The 16954-nt window shown below is 34.0% G+C and overlaps 1 protein-coding gene across 1 annotated transcript; it reads right to left on the bottom strand.

The window, feature by feature from the left end:
- Positions 1-1478: 1478 nt before the first annotated feature.
- On the bottom strand, positions 1479-3355 carry LOC124822519 (putative LRR receptor-like serine/threonine-protein kinase At1g06840). The gene is made up of 3 exons (XM_047294530.2): positions 3217-3355; positions 1726-1876; positions 1479-1616 (listed from the first exon to the last, which is right to left on the bottom strand). Exons 1-3 carry the CDS (start codon positions 3320-3322, stop codon positions 1541-1543), a joined length of 333 nt encoding a protein of 110 aa, XP_047150486.2. The 5' UTR covers positions 3323-3355; the 3' UTR covers positions 1479-1540.
- Positions 3356-16954: the final 13599 nt, after the last annotated feature.

Raw genomic sequence — 16954 nt, 5'->3', positions numbered from 1 at the left:
AGTCACGCCCGGGCGCCCCTCTGTCACGCCCGGGCGCGACCAGCACACAAAAACTGGCTTCTGTGCAGGTGGCGCTGGGCGCCCCTGACCCAGGGGGACCCGGGCCTGACTTTTCAGCACTGCATCAATTTCACTTTTTCCGCAGATCTGCTTGCTTCTAGTGGTTGGTTCAGCTCTCTACATTGTTGGAGACTCTTCCAAGCTCATTATTAGCTACAAAATAAGGGATTATTGATGAAAGTACATCAAAGTAGCCAAAAACACATTTATTTAGAAAACAAGACAAAAGAAGAGGATTTAACAAGTTATAAGTTAGAAAGGAGTTGATTTTGCTACTAGAATGATGCTTAAATAATGATAAAATTTAGCATTATCAATAATCAAGATGATTATGTGGTGAACTGTGATAGTCAAAGTACCATTCATCTGACCAAGAACCCCATGTTCCATTCACGCTCGAAGCATATCGACGTGCGATATCACTAGATACGAGAAGCATTGGATGAGAAGAAATTGAAGATAGAGAAAATCCATACAGACTTGAATTGGTCTGATATGATGACTAAGTCAGTACCAACCAAGAAGGTTGAAAATTGTTGTGAAGGTGCTGGTGTTGTAGTGCCTTTTTTCAACTAAGTCAAGATGCAAAGATGGGAAAGAAGATCCATTTAAGTTTATGGGGGAGTTTTGTTGGATAAACATAAATGGGGCCCACACCCTAAATTAAGGGTCAATGTTTTGCTCCATGTTTTCAGCTTTGTTGGTTGGTGTTTTGTGAAGCTCTTCTATAAAAAGGTAGAAGCAAAGAAGGTGAAAGACACCAACAGAGAAGCAAAAACACAAACCATCGTGAGAGAAGTGAAGTCACGGTGAAGCAGAGGAAAACTAGAGAGAGTGTGTTTTTGTGAGTGTGAGAGTTTTGTATACCATCCGAGAGGGTGAGATATTTATAGAGAGATCCTCAAAGAGTGAGAGAAACATTGTAATCCTACTTTCATAATGGAGATAATTTTTTGGACTAGATCCCGTGGTATTTTCCGAGAGGATTTTCCACGTTAAAATTTTCCGGTGTTATTTTATCTACGCTTTCATTTTTTACACTTTCGCATAGTGCCCATTTTAAGTTCACATGTATGAGAAAACAAGTACAGCTATTTCCCAACATTAACTTCAATTTACTAAGACAACACTGTTCTGATTTGATTTGATGGCGAGTCTGTTTCATGCACTAATATGAGTAAAAGGACTCAAAACTACTAAGGTGACAAAAACTACAAAGTTACTACGGGCCAAGAAGAAAATTTTATTTCAACTTACAACAATTTCAAAGGATTGATAAAGCCAATTTCCTTCGGTATACTCCCAATTATGTCATTCCACATAAAGTCCCTTCGAAGAATATAAAGTAAAAGCTTTATTATTAGAAGAAAGCAATTGCGATTGGAATAATGGAAATATCCAAATGAAAAACTGTGGAATATAGCAACTGCAAAATTGAGAATGTTGGTATGTAATTAGAAACATCAATGTAGGTACAGCCTTACAACACTTCCAGATAAGATAAGCGGCCAATCTCTGGTGCCAAAGTTCCAGACAAGTTCATGTTCAGTAAATGCCTACAGGAAAATATAAAGTTTGAAACTTGGAGCAAGAAAATGATGACTTATACATGTTAACATGGCTTATAGAGAAGAAGAAATTGAAAGTGGAGAATTAAAGTCATACAGTTGTTTAACATGTAGATACCCGTCGACTAATGTTGTATCAGAACACATGACTCCTGTCCAGTTAGATGTGCATGGATCTCCACCATCCCAGTTGCTCAAATTTCCATTAATGTCGATCAAATTTCCCTTTATCATTCTTAACGCCTCAACTGCAACATAATCATATAAATCACATATTATGAATAAAAACCTATGAAAAAACATTACACATTGTGTCCAGCAGCAGTTCAATATAACTTGAATTTGTTTAGGTGAAATGATTAGGGATAACACGAGCACCTATAGTTTAATATAACTACTGCACAAAATGTTCATATAGATAAACTTGTAAGTTTAAGAGTTATCTAAAAAAGCAAGAGAATCTTTTAATAATTTTCCGTACTCATTATTTTTTTTATAATAAGCAGTAAATTCATCAAACCTAAATCACCTTTCGAAAGGAATAAAATATTAGGTTTAAAATTTTCATTAAGTCTATAAGTCAATAAAATTTCATAATTTATTGCGCAAGTTTATTTTATTTTCTTCTTGTTAGACAATTTTATTTTTCTACACCCACGCGTGAAGTCCAATCGATTTTCATATTATTAATATGAATCCTGATAAGTGGAGACTTTTTTCCTCTTCGTGACAGTTGACTTCACCACTCAATAAATAAACTTAACTTGACCATTATTTAATTTTACATCTTTTAGAAAAAATGGACAAATAGTTAATAGTTTCTGTTTATATTGAGATTTCTCCTTTCCCCAATTAAATCTCAATTTTAATTTTAATTTGCAATTTTTTTTTCATCAACAAAGATATATATATATATATATATATATATATATATATATATATATATATATATATATATATATATTTAGATGCTTCAATCCATATATACAAAAAATATATTATAATCTTTGTTCAATATTAGATCATCATACACATGATAAATTTTAAATTTAAATAAAAAAAATCCTTCTCCAATTCTTCCAGACGATTTTAGCAAGTTAAAGCTCAGGTAGATACAAGTATATGCTTATCTTCTAACTTCCCCCATTAGACATTGTTATAAAGCGTGTATGTTTTTTTTCCTACAGAGGAGATTTTGTTTTTAATATGTTTAGTGGGTGAATCTGAATATTGCTATTTATAGGAGCCATAAGACATCATGTTTGCAAAAACATACGTGAAAATTACATTATTATTTCATTGATTAAAATTTGATAAAAAAAATAAATAAAATAAATGATAAGTTTTTTTTTTTTTGGTTTTCTCTAGTCTTGTATAGTTTTGAACAAATTTTAATCAATAAAGAATAAAAGAATGTTATTAGAAGAATTGTTGCTATGCATAGTTGAAGAAAATAAATGTTTTTGGTAGCAGACACTTTGAAACCCTAAACCGTATATCAGTTCCAGAAACGGTAATGAATCATTAAAAAGATGGTAATTGAATACAAATTTGAAAAAATATGGAAATCAAAAAATAAAAGTTATACCTTCAGTGGGATCAGTGATCAAAGCAGTCGCGAATAAAAAGTAGCAGTATAAACACAAACTCAGCAGAACAACTTGTTCACACTTACAACCTTTCGAAAGATACATCTCAGCTGAAACGGCCAAAACCAATTCAATATTTTCCCCCTGAACTTTGCAAAATCTATTCAACAACAAAACCAGTTACAGACATTCAATATATGAATGCACAATCTAAGTGCAAAAATGTCATGCACATGCAGCAGCTCTCAAAACCATACTGGTTTGGTGGTTTTACCTTAGAACGGGAAACGGATCGTAAAGCTCTTGCTGGAAGAACACATCAACAGGTCAAATGAAAAATGTTTGTTATAACTTGCAAATAAATGTTAGGATTCTTGAGAAGCAACATGTGGATTATATAATGTAATAAGAAGAGTGTATCAGCGTTGAAAACTTCGTACGGTAGATAGTGTGGTAAAGCTAAACTTCTGACTTGGTCGCCATTGCAACGAGGAATCGTTAGTGTACTTGTCAAAGAAGGCCATCACTTTCGTCACTGTGGCTTGCTCTTCGACGAGTAACTTGCATGAGAAAAACAGCAAAACTGAATTAATAAGGTAAAAAAATAGAAAAAGTAATACCACAGCTAATTTAATAGCTCTTAAAATTAAAAGAAGTATTCAATGTCAACGAATTTCTATTTTATAATCTGTATGTATAAACTGAAATTAGTTTATGACGAGTCATTTAAAAAAAAGACTCCTAACTAAATGACCAATTTTAATGATTAAAAGTAATCAGTCATTATACTGATTTCTATTCTATAATCTGTCATGATGAGATTATAGCTCCTAAAAAGGTTTTTAATATAGGAAATTAGTCTTTAAATTGGTTTCTAAACATAGTTTTTATTATTAAAATTAATCATTATTTAAGTTTTTTTTGTAGTGAGTTGGTTTGTTAAAAAAATCTTATATTTTTTTCTAAAATTTAGTTTTTTTAAGAGACTGAAAATTTAATTCTTGTAAGAAAATGTTCATTTCATTTTACCATTTGTCCTATAAATTGGAGATTCTCTTGAATTAGGGGATGATAGTAATTGAATTAATTTCTAATAATTAATTGGGGTTTTAATTATTCCCTCTGGGCTTTGAGTACTTTTGTACGCGTAGTTTTGTTTAATTATATTTCTCAACTATTATTGTTTTATATAAAGGAATCACATGTTGATTATACACAATTAATATGAAAAAAACGTCAGCATGTACCAGCATATACGTACCATGTACCAAATGAAGAGTAAAAAGAAATCCATTGAAAACTAACGACATTCACTTTTCTTTAAAAAAAAAAAAAGATTTAAACGAAGTAATCTACTTCAAGTTGGCGAATATATATTTCAAATAATACATCCAATTATCCACTTGATAATTATTATATTTATGATTGAGACAAATCTATATTAAATACATATTCAATGTTTGACTTGATCATGAAGTTATTAACTAGCTTCAAACTTGATTTAATTTAAACTAGAAAAGGCCAATCGGACATTTTAAATGAGGAAAATTAGCTACGAAGCACTGAAGAATGAAGTTTCCTTCTTGATGAAATCACTCATTACTTTCTGCACTTCGATGTTTTCTTGGTGTACCAGCTATATCATTGTTATTGAGTGATTTGCTATTAGTTTTTCAATTTAAGTTTTGAATTGAACTGTTGCAAATTTTGAGTTAGCATTCTCAAGACTAGAAAATTCTAAGCCACTAGATATTCGAAAAGGCTTAACAAGTTCTTATGTTTGTCTTGAATTAAGTTACAATAATTTCACAAATCCATTAGCCCAATGTGTGAGTCTAAGTCTCACATTGGATAGAAATGAAAAAATAGAGTGGTTTATAAGTGGAAAGACCCGTTAACCCATTATCTTAAGGTTTTGGGTAAAGAGTGATGTCAATCTTTTATAAGGTTTTGGAGACATACTCATTTCTCTTAAGGCATGTCACTTTTTTTCCTAACTTACTTCACGAAGCAATCATTGAAATCCATGTCTAAAGGCTAGAAAAGAAAAACTTTTGCATGAAATATACACATCAGTAACATCAAATGTTACAAAGTTAATTAACTTTTACAAAAATTAAATTATACATAATTTAATTTGAACTTAAATTAGTTTTAATTTTTATTATTAAAAGTAATTATTGACAAGTTTTTCAAGTTGATTATTTGTAATTGGTTGGTTTAAATTTGCTTTGATGAAATGAACACTGTTGGGATTCCAAGTGTGAGTTTAAGTCCCACATTGGAGAGAAATGAGAAAGTAGAGTGGTTTATAAGTGGGAAGACACATTAACTCATTGCCTTAAGGTTTTGGGTGAAGAGTGGTGTCAACTACTTATAAGATTAGACTCACATCTCATTGCTCATTGACTTCCCGGTCAAAAACCTCCCCCTTGATACTCCTTTAAACACTTCTCGGCAGCTGTAATCAAATTTGAAGAGTCTAAATATTATTATCTTTAATCATGTCAAGAACTGAAAAACCAAAGTATAAGGTTTAGATTGATTACTCATCTAATTAGCTATTAATTAGTTAAGTACTCATCTAATTAATTAGTTAAGATTATGCTTGGATCACGACCTAGGTTTTAATAATATGATTTCAAGTAATGAAACATTTTGTCCTGATTTGTTGTATATTCCTAACTTGTGGAGAGGTGACACCACAAACGCAACAGAATTTGAAAAAGAATTAGTTATTAAAAAAGAAAGGAATAAGTTGCCTCTTTATGAATTCTATACCTTACTTCCAAACTCACCAACTTTACTTCTTTCTTCATCTCTTCTCAGTTTTTGCATTCTCTCTAAAGTTGCAACTCCACTCCTTTCATATCAATACTGCGTTTGGTATCAACGTTGCTCCTAAATTCTACTTCTTCAAATTCTATCTGCACAAATCTTGAGGTACGTTTCTAATCCAAATCTTCAATTTAGTTAGATTTTAATCTTATCATCGCTTCTATTTTATATTGATGTGAATATTATTGATGTCAAATTACTTTCCAAATCTTCAATTATTTAATATTGATCACCACCACCACGCTCTTCCCCCTTTTGTTTCCACTGTGTTAGCAAGATACTGTGTAACCTGTTTTGTCATGTTGTATGTCTTATGTTTATCCCTCTGATAACCAAAACCATATTTCTTCTTGCTTCTTTCATTCTGGGCTATTGAAAAGCTCAAAACTTGGTGTGGATATTGAGGATTTTTTAAATGGGTTGTTTGTAAGATGTCGAAGTTGAAGGGTGATGCTGATAATGATACTTTGGGTGTTTTAGCTTCTGCCCTCGCACTATTTCTAGCCATCTAAATAATGTAACATGTGGGACTCGCTTGAAATTGTGTACTTTAGACATGTAATTCTCCATCATATTTTTCTTTCGTATAGCACTCATGATTTTATAAATTTTTATAATTTTAACTTAAAATACTTTTACTTTTTATTGTTAAAATTAATTATTGAGAAGCTTTTCAAGATGGTTATTATATAATTGGTTCATTTAAATTTCCTTTGAAGAGTCAAATTCTTCTTTAAAATCATGTCAAGACCCGGAAAACCGACCTAAGTTTGAGATTCATTACTCACCTCAAATGTTAATATTAATTACGCTTGGATTAACAATTTGTTGTTATTCATAAATCCCACAAAATTTAAGGAATGAGTTCCATCTTTATCAATTCTGTACCTTACTTCCAAACTCAGGAAGTTCATACTTCTCTACTTACTTATATGTCTTCTCAATTTTTTTCCATTCTTTAAAATTCTGTTTCACAACAAGGTTTCTCCTAAATTCTTCTTCTTCTTGCCATTGTGTCTGCACAAATCTTCAGGTACGTTTCTCAATTCAAATCATCTCAGGAACTTCATACTTCCCTATTTACTTGTATGTCATCTTATCCCTTCTCAATTTTTTTTTCATTCTTTAAACTTCTGTTCCGCAGCAAGGTTCCTTCTAAATTCTTCTTCTTCTTGCCATTGTGTCTGCACAAATCTTCTTCAGGTACGTTTCTCAATTCAAATCATCAATTTAGTTAGAATCTGCTTATCGTATATATTAAAGTGTAATGCAAATTCTAGAAGAATGTAGAAGCTCCTTAGATAGAAGAATTGAAATGTAATACAAGTTCTAGAATATTCTAGAAAAACCTAAGATAGGAAGAAAAATCAAGAATATTCTACATAGGTAAAAATCTAGAACATTCCACATAAGTTGTGGCTAGTATGTTCTAGAATAATCTATGGGTCTATAAATACCCATGAACTCTACCATTTGATGTATGTAGCCAACATCTACCATTTGTATGAAGCCAACATCTACCATTTGTAAGAAGACAAGATCTACTACAATAATAAAGACAACTACAACACTTCTTTCAACTACTACTTCTACATTCAACTATCTCTACATTTTCTCTATCCCATCAACTACTCCTTTCACAACCTTCAAAATACTAACAGTGGTACCAGAGCTACGTTCGGTCATCTACTGGGCGTAGATAAAATTTTCAACTACCTCAAACAAAACTATAACTCATTCTACTACTTCCAAATATATTCTCAACACATGGCTACTACTAATCAAACATCATCAATTCCAGTACCTATTTTCAAAGGAGAAAATTATGATTTCTGGAGTGTCAAAATGAAGACATTCTTCCGTTCTCAAGATTTATGGGACATCATAGAAGAAGGATTCCCTATTCCAGAAGACACTTCCACTCTTACTACAGCTCAAAAGAAGGAGTTGAAAGAAAACAAGCAGAAAGATTCAAGGGCTTTATTTGTTCTTCAACAAGCAGTTGATGACACAATTTTTCCAAGGATAATTGGTGCTACAAGTGCAAAACAAGCTTGGAACACAATACAAGAGGAGTTTCAAGGAAGTGACGAGGTACGCAATATTAAACTTCATTCTCTAAGACGAGAGTTTGAATTATTAAGAATGAAAGAATCTGAGACCATTAAAGACTACTATTCTAAAATAAAAGAAATAGTTAGTCAGATGAGAGCCTATGGGGAAAATATTCTTAACAAAAAGATCGTTGAGAAAATTTTAATTTCTATTCCCCAAAAGTATGATGCAATCGCAACCGCGATTGAACAAACAAAAGATTTGGCTACATTGTCAGTCACACAACTAATGGGCTCTCTTGAAGCTTATGAACAAAGATTGAAAAGGCATGAAGAAGACTCGGTTGAAAATGCCTTTCAATCAAAACTAAAATTACGGTCTCAGAATAAAGAATATGAAGGAAATAAAAGTAGAGAAGAAATTTCTAGAAATAAAGAAAATCCTAGAAGCTTCTCGAAGACTCGTCAAGAAAAATATCCTCCATGTGGCATATGTAAAAAGACAAGTCACTTGGAAAAAGATTGTTGGCATCATGGAAAACCTCAATGCCACTATTGCAAGAAATTTGGTCACGTAGAAAAGTATTGTCGTAATAAAAATAAGTATCAAGCAAACTTTGCGGAAGAAGATAATCAAGAGAAACTCTTATTCTACGCCAATCAAGAATCTTCTGGTAGAGAAGGAAGTTGGTACTTGGATAGTGGATGCAGCAATCACATGGCGAAAGATCAAAGCATCTTCAAAGACATTGATAAATCTGTCAATGTCAAAGTTCGGCTAGGAAATGGCACCACAGTGGAGTCTCGAGGCAAAGGAACTGTCATGGTGGAGACAAAGAAAGGTACGAAATTCATCAAGGATGTTTTACTAGTTCCAAATCTTAAAGAAAATCTTTTAAGTATTGGCCAAATGATGGAGAATGGATATTCTCTTCATTTTGAGAAAGATACATGCAAAATTTATGACAATAAAATGATAGAAATTGGCCAAGTAAAAATGGAGAAGAGAAATAGAAGCTTTCCTATAAGCTTCAAACCTGGAACTAATATTGCCATGAAGGTAGAAGTTGATGACTCATGGCTTTGGCATAGGAGATTTGGCCACTTCAACACACATGCCTTAAAACTTCTATATACGAAAAACATGATGAGAGATCTTCCATGCTTGAAGGAGAATAATGAATCATGTGAAGGATGTCTCCTCGGAAAACAACATCGATTACCATTCTCGACAGACAAAGCATGGAGAGCAAAAGACTTATTGGAGTTGATTCATACCGATGTTTGCGGACCGATGAGAACACCTTCACATCATAACAACAGGTATTTCATCCTCTTCATTGATGACTTCTCTAGAATGACATGGGTCTATTTCTTAAAGGCAAAGTCAGAAGTTTTTGGAGTATTCAAGAAATTCAAGGCCCTTGTTGAGAAGCAAAGTGGAAAACAGCTAAAAGTACTTAGAAGTGATCGTGGCAAGGAGTACACATCTCACGAGTTTGACAAATTCTGTGAAGATGAAGGCATAGAGCGACAACTTACAGTCGCATATACTCCACAACAAAATGGCGTGTCAGAGAGAAAGAATCGCACAGTTATGGAGATGGCAAGATCAATGCTGAAAGAGAAAAGTATGCCTAACACTTTTTGGGCTGAAGCAGTTTACACTGCAGTTTATATTCTAAACAGATGTCCAACTAAAGCAGTCCAAGATAAGACTCCTATTGAAGCTTGGAGTGGGAGAAAGCCATCGGCTAAACACCTACGAGTATTTGGATCTATCTGCTACATACATGTTCCTGATCAAAGGAGGCACAAGCTTGAAGACAAAACTATACGAGGAATATTTTTGGGATATAGCACACAGTCAAAAGGCTATCGAGTTTACAACCTACAAACTAAAAAGCTCATCATCAGTCGAGATGTTGAAGTTGATGAAAATGCTTCTTGGAATTGGGAAGAAGAAAAAGTTGTTAAAAGCAACATTCTACTTCCAGTGCAACAATCTCAAGAAGAAACTCAAGAAGAGGAAGAAAATTTAGGTACGCTTTCTTCACCTCCACAACAAGATTCTTCACCTGAATCTAGTCCAAGAAGAGTAAGATCTTTGGTAGACATATATGAAACTTGCAATATGGCTATGATTGAGCCTAACTGTTATGAAGAAACATCAAAGCAAGAAGTATGGTCAAGGAAATGGAGGAAGAAGATCAAATTGAAGATATGTTACCAAGACAAAGATTTGAACTACTGCACACAATGCTTGGAGTTACCGAATTTGCATTAAGGAGGAGTATTAAAGTGTAATGCAAATTCTAGAAGAATGTAGAAGCTCCTTAGATAGAAGAATTGAAATGTAATACAAGTTCTAGAATATTCTAGAAAAACCTAAGATAGGAAGAAAAATCAAGAATATTCTACATAGGTAAAAATCTAGAACATTCCACATAAGTTGTGGCTAGTATGTTCTAGAATAATCTATGGGTCTATAAATACCCATGAACTCTACCATTTGATGTATGTAGCCAACATCTACCATTTGTATGAAGCCAACATCTACCATTTGTAAGAAGACAAGATCTACTACAATAATAAAGACAACTACAACACTTCTTTCAACTACTACTTCTACATTCAACTATCTCTACATTTTCTCTATCCCATCAACTACTCCTTTCACAACCTTCAAAATACTAACAGTATATCATTCCTATTCTATATAACATTGTCAATCATATAAATTAAAATTATTTTGATCTAATTTGCTCCTCATTAAGTATACCAAATTGTTCAAGTAATATTAAATGATAAAACTAATAATCGTTTCTCAAGAGACTCGTCTAATATTTTAGAATTGTACATCTAGATTAAAGATTGTAAAATTATGTGTAGGTAAATAAACACACAAAGAATAAAGGTGGTCTTTGGTAGTTGGAGACACTTAGGAGCAGAAAAATGTCATAAATGATATGAAATAACACTGCTAGAGGTAGATTTCACTGGCTTCACTCTCGTACATACAAAATCTTCTCCTCTCCATCAAACACTAATGTCAGTTCATTAAAATACTCTTACCATAATCCCTTAGATGAAAGAGTCTAGGTTTCCTAACTAAGTGTAAATCCCTTGAACACTTAACAAGCAAACCCGCCTTAAGATCTAGGGTTTAAAATAACTAATGGGTCATGTTTCATCCCTAGATACAAGAGCCCTCACTAGATCTCTAATTTCAAGCCTAGGTTTCACAAGATTCTTCCAAAAAAACAAGCCATGAACATCTCCATTACATGCAAGCATTAAGAGCATAAACAAGAGACTAGCATTTAATGGAAAATGCATATATATAATCAAAATATTTACAAGGTACAAGAGAATTCAATAGCTACATCTATCCTCAACAAGATGAGTTTGACTCTCCATTTTCATGGAAAGCCTTAAGCTTACAAAATGATGATGGAAGAAGATGGAGAAACCAAAATGAAGAAGGGAGTGTTCCCACGAGCCCTAACAACCATTCAAGCTCTCCTCATAATGAAATCACACCTTCAAACTACCAAAGACCCTTCTCCCCTTGTGAAACCAAAGAAATAGGGCAAAGCTTACCCTGTCAGCATCTCGCCGCCCAACGCTCACCTCTTACCTAGCAAGAGTCTTCAGAAACACCAGAGTTGTTTCTGGAATGAGCTCGCTCAAAGATAGGATGTAGGCACTCAGTAGTAGCTCGCCTAGAGAGCGAGGATGTTACCCCAGCGACTAGACCTAAAGCACTCCCTATTTTGATGTTCTTCTTGCTTCTCTAGTTGTCAAGATCTCCGATTTAGTAGAAGTTCTTCCTAACACAAAATTGGCATGGGATTAAAATATTATTTACTTTGTAGCCCAAAATATAGATATATACAAAAGGAAGATAAAATAAGAATTTAAGCAAGTAATAAACTAAAAAGAACTTATTTTACTACCAAAATGAAGTTTAGATAATGATAAGAATTAACATTATCAATAATCTAATAGCAAAAATTCCTTAAGTGATATTTTAAGTCTTAAAAGCTTTTCTGAATTACCTAATTTGAACTTTCTAATAGAACTAGATCTCAAAAAGTTTTGACCTAATTCATTTTCTAAAAGAAAACACACACACACACACACACACACACACACACACACACACACACACACACACACACACACACACACACACACACACACACACACACACACACACACACACACACACACACACACACACACACACACACACACACACACACACACACACACACACACACACACACACACACACACACACACACACACACACACACACACACACACACACACACACACACACACACACACACACACACACACACACACACACACACACACACACACACACACACACACACACACACACACACACACACACACACACACACACACACACACACACACACACACACACACACACACACACACACACACACACACACACACACACACACACACACACACACACACACACACACACACACACACACACACACACACACACACACACACACACACACACACACACACACACACACACACACACACACACACACACACACACACACACACACACACACACACACACACACACACACACACACACACACACACACACACACACACACACACACACACACACACACACACACACACACACAACACACACACACACACACACACACACACACACACACACACACACACACACACACACACACACACACACACACACACACACACACACACACACACACACACACACACACACACACACACACACACACACACACACACACACACACACACACACACACACACACACACACACACACACACACACACACACACACACACACACACACACACACACACACACACACACACACACACACACACACACACACACACACACACACACACACACACACACACACACACACACACACACACACACACACACACACACACACACACACACACACACACACACACACACACACACACACACACACACACACACACACACACACACACACACACACACACACACACACACACACACACACACACACACACACACACACACACACACACACACACACACACACACACACACACACACACACACACACACACACACACACACACACACACACACACACACACACACACACACACACACACACAGATATATATATATAATTTAAACAGAATTATTTTTCATCATTTACTTATTATTTTTCATCATTTACTTATTATAACCTTTTCTCATGTGATACCATATTTGAAGCTCAAACAAAATACCATTCGTTGTCTTTTTTAGTCGTCTATGTTTGGAGACATTTATCCTATTAAACTCCTGATAAATTAAACTGTTCCAAAGTTTATTCAATTTCATGTGTTAAAGTAAACCTTTGTTGGGCGATTTCGGCAAGCGTATCGATCGTTCAAGTAATAAACGGTAAGACCAGGTATCGTTTTCTCAAGAGACTCGTAATACTAGAGAATTGTACGATTAACAACTCATATAGACTCAAGAACATAACATCGATTTACAAACAAGTGCAGAAACATAAATTCATACATAATTACAAGGTTGGACTTTGGTATTGAAGGCACTTGGAAATGGAAAAGACTAGAAATGGTATGAAATGACATTGTTAAGGTTAGGTTTCACCAATGCACTCTTGTGTATAACCAATTTCATCTCCTCTCTATCAATTTACTAAAGTCAATCCACTAAAACACTCTAGCCCTAATCCCTTAGGTGAAAGAGCCTAGGTTTTCCTTATCAAACTCCAATCCCTTGGACAATCTAACGAGCAAACCCGCATTAAAGAGCTAGGATCGTAAGACAACATGTGAATCATCTTCCATCCCTAGAATCAATGAACCACAAGGACTCCTATTTCAGTTCTGGGTTCCATCTTACGTCCCCATAATCCATAAAACCCCAAAATCAAGTCATGAACGTCCCCATTACATGCAAGCTTTAAGATCGGAAACAAGAATACTAGCAATTGATAGAAAAGGCATATATATAATCAAATCATTCAACAATTACATAAGAATTCAAAGGCTACAACTAACCCCAACAAGATGGGTTTGGCTCTCCATTTCCATGGAGAGCCTTTAAGCTTACAAAATGGCCATGGAAGAAGATGAAGAACCCAAGAGGAAGAAGGGAGTATTCCCACGAGCCCTAGCAGCCCTCCAAGCTCTCCTCTGAGTGAAATTGCGCCTCCAAAGAACCAAAGACCCAAACCCCTTCGCGTTTTAGGGTTAAATAAGCTCGTCTGACACATCAGCAAAAGTCGCGCCCGGCGCCCTCTCAATCGTGCCCAGGCGTGAGCCTCTCTGGACAAGTCGCGCCCGGTGCCCCATTTCTCACGCCCGAGCATGAAACTTTCTGGAAAAGTCGCGCCCGGCGCCCCATTTCTCACGCCCGGGCATGAAACTCTGGATATGGGCGAGCGTCCTCTTCTCTGCATTGGACGAGCGTCCTATTCTCCTGGTCGAGCGTCCTCTTCTGCCTGGCTGGACGAGCGTCAACTGATCATCCTCTCTAGACGAGCGTCCTCTTCTGTGACCGAGCGTCCACTGAGTGTCCTCTTCTGCCTGGCTGGACGAGCGTCCACTTCTGCCTGGCTTGGACGAGCGGTCGTTCTCCTGGCCGAGCGTCCTCTCGTGCGTCCTTTCTGCCTGGCTGGACGAGCGTCCACTTCTGCCTGGCTTGGACGAGCGTCCACAGCGCCTGGCTTGGACGAGCGTTCGTTCTCCTTCGCAAGACGAACGTCCATTTCTCTCTGAGCAAGCGTTCGTTCGCTGTTGACGAGCGTTTCTGCATGTGCTCACTTTGGTTCATCTCTATACATGGTTGGAGACTCTTCCAAGCTCATTTTTAGCTACAAAATAAGGAATTATTGATGAAAGTACATCAAAGTAGCCAAAAACACAATTATTTAAAAAATAAGACAAAAGAAGAGGATTTAACAAGTTATAAGTTAGAAAGGAGTTGATTTTGCTACTAAAATGAGGCTTAAATAATGGTAAAATTTAGCATTATCAACCGTCCCATCTTTTTTTATTCCTACCTCCATCATTATTTGAATTTTTAACATTCTTTTTTGTCGAAAAACCTCAAACTTTATAATTTTAAGTTTTATAAAACATAAAAATTATATAATATCTTCTCACTTTATATTATATAGCATTAAAATATACAACCTAAATAGTATGTTCACAAAACATTCATTGAATATAACGGTGAACTAATTATTCAATTAGCATGTAATAATCAATATTAATACATGTATAGTTATCATCAAGACAAATGTTATTTATTTGATCAATAAAATAAATATAAGTATAACTGTTTCTAAAATGCTGATACAACAAGAAAATGAATATTAAGCGTCACTTAAAAATCAATATTAAAAAGTTTACATTATAATTAATTAATAGTATCATGTTGGATATGAAACAAACTCTAAATTCATACATGTTAATTAACTAGCGTTGATTTCTAAAGTTAACTATACAATAATTCTAAATAATATCGATTTAGTCGATTCTAAGTATGTTAACTTAGCCAACTCTGAGTAGTATCACCTTAGCAGATACTATTTTATCACCAACTTTTAAATTGAGTTTTAATTATTGTAATCTAAAGTTAATTTGATCGAAATTAATGACGATACTATTCTAAAGTTAATCTAAAGTTAATTCTAAGTATGTTAACTTAGCCAACTCTGAGTAGTATCACCTTAGCAGATACTATTTTATCACCAACTTTTAAATTGAGTTTTAATTATTGTAATCTAAAGTTAATTTGATCGAAATTAATGACGATACTTTTTTTAATTTGTAATTCTAAATAATTGATCTTGCAATACCTATGTTTTTATCTTCAACACAAAACACAAAACACTAGAATAATATTTTTCTTCTTGAAATCACAAGAACCAAAATAAAAAGACAAAATAAAATAAATTGACTTAAAGAATGGATTGAATTGAACGAGTAATTAAAAAGTGGTCATTTTCTAAGTGATAACTATATATATATATATATAACTATATATATATATATATATATATATATATATATACTGTGATTACCAGAAAAACATTTGGTCTTTAATTAATAAATTTTAAAACTTTTTTATCTCTAAAATATTTTATTTTATTTTTTTCTCAAAAGTATTATTTAAATCGTTATGGTTGGAAATACTATTTATATTCTCAGAGACAGATAAAAACTCATCATTTATTAAGAACAAAAAGTACATTTAATTTTAAAATTTAAATTAGTTTGCTTCAATTATTATTAGCATCGACATTCTATTATCTTTAATTTTAAACAAAATCCATTTTTATGATAACTTGTAAAATATCTGTAATCATTATACTATATTTAACGTGTTATTTTCACATTAATTTATTGGTTGAAAGAATATATTAAAGTTATTTTCTTATATAAATAAATAATTGTCTATAAAAATATCTGTTCGGTATATTTTGAAAGACGAGAATTTTAATTTCTTTTGAAAAACAAAGACAAGTAATAAAAATGAAAATAATAATCGTGTCCTCGTATAAATATTTTCATGTATGTTTAATTATCTTTTTGAAAGGTCAAAATGCTCGTGATAGTCTCCAATCATTTCTTAGTATGTTTGTGCAATTTAATCTTTAGCCATTAAGGCGTATGTTAATCGATTCATATTTTGTAAAAAACCATATACACAAACATTTGTAAGTGCACATGGCTAATACTAGTTTTTCTTAGATCA

Source organism: Vigna umbellata, chromosome 1 (assembly GCF_029865625.1).
Source record: "Vigna umbellata cultivar VRB3 chromosome 1, Vumbellata_1.0, whole genome shotgun sequence".
NCBI lineage: Eukaryota > Viridiplantae > Streptophyta > Magnoliopsida > Fabales > Fabaceae > Vigna > Vigna umbellata.
Note: the sequence above shows the minus strand (reverse complement) of the source record. Positions and strands in the feature narration are given on the sequence as shown.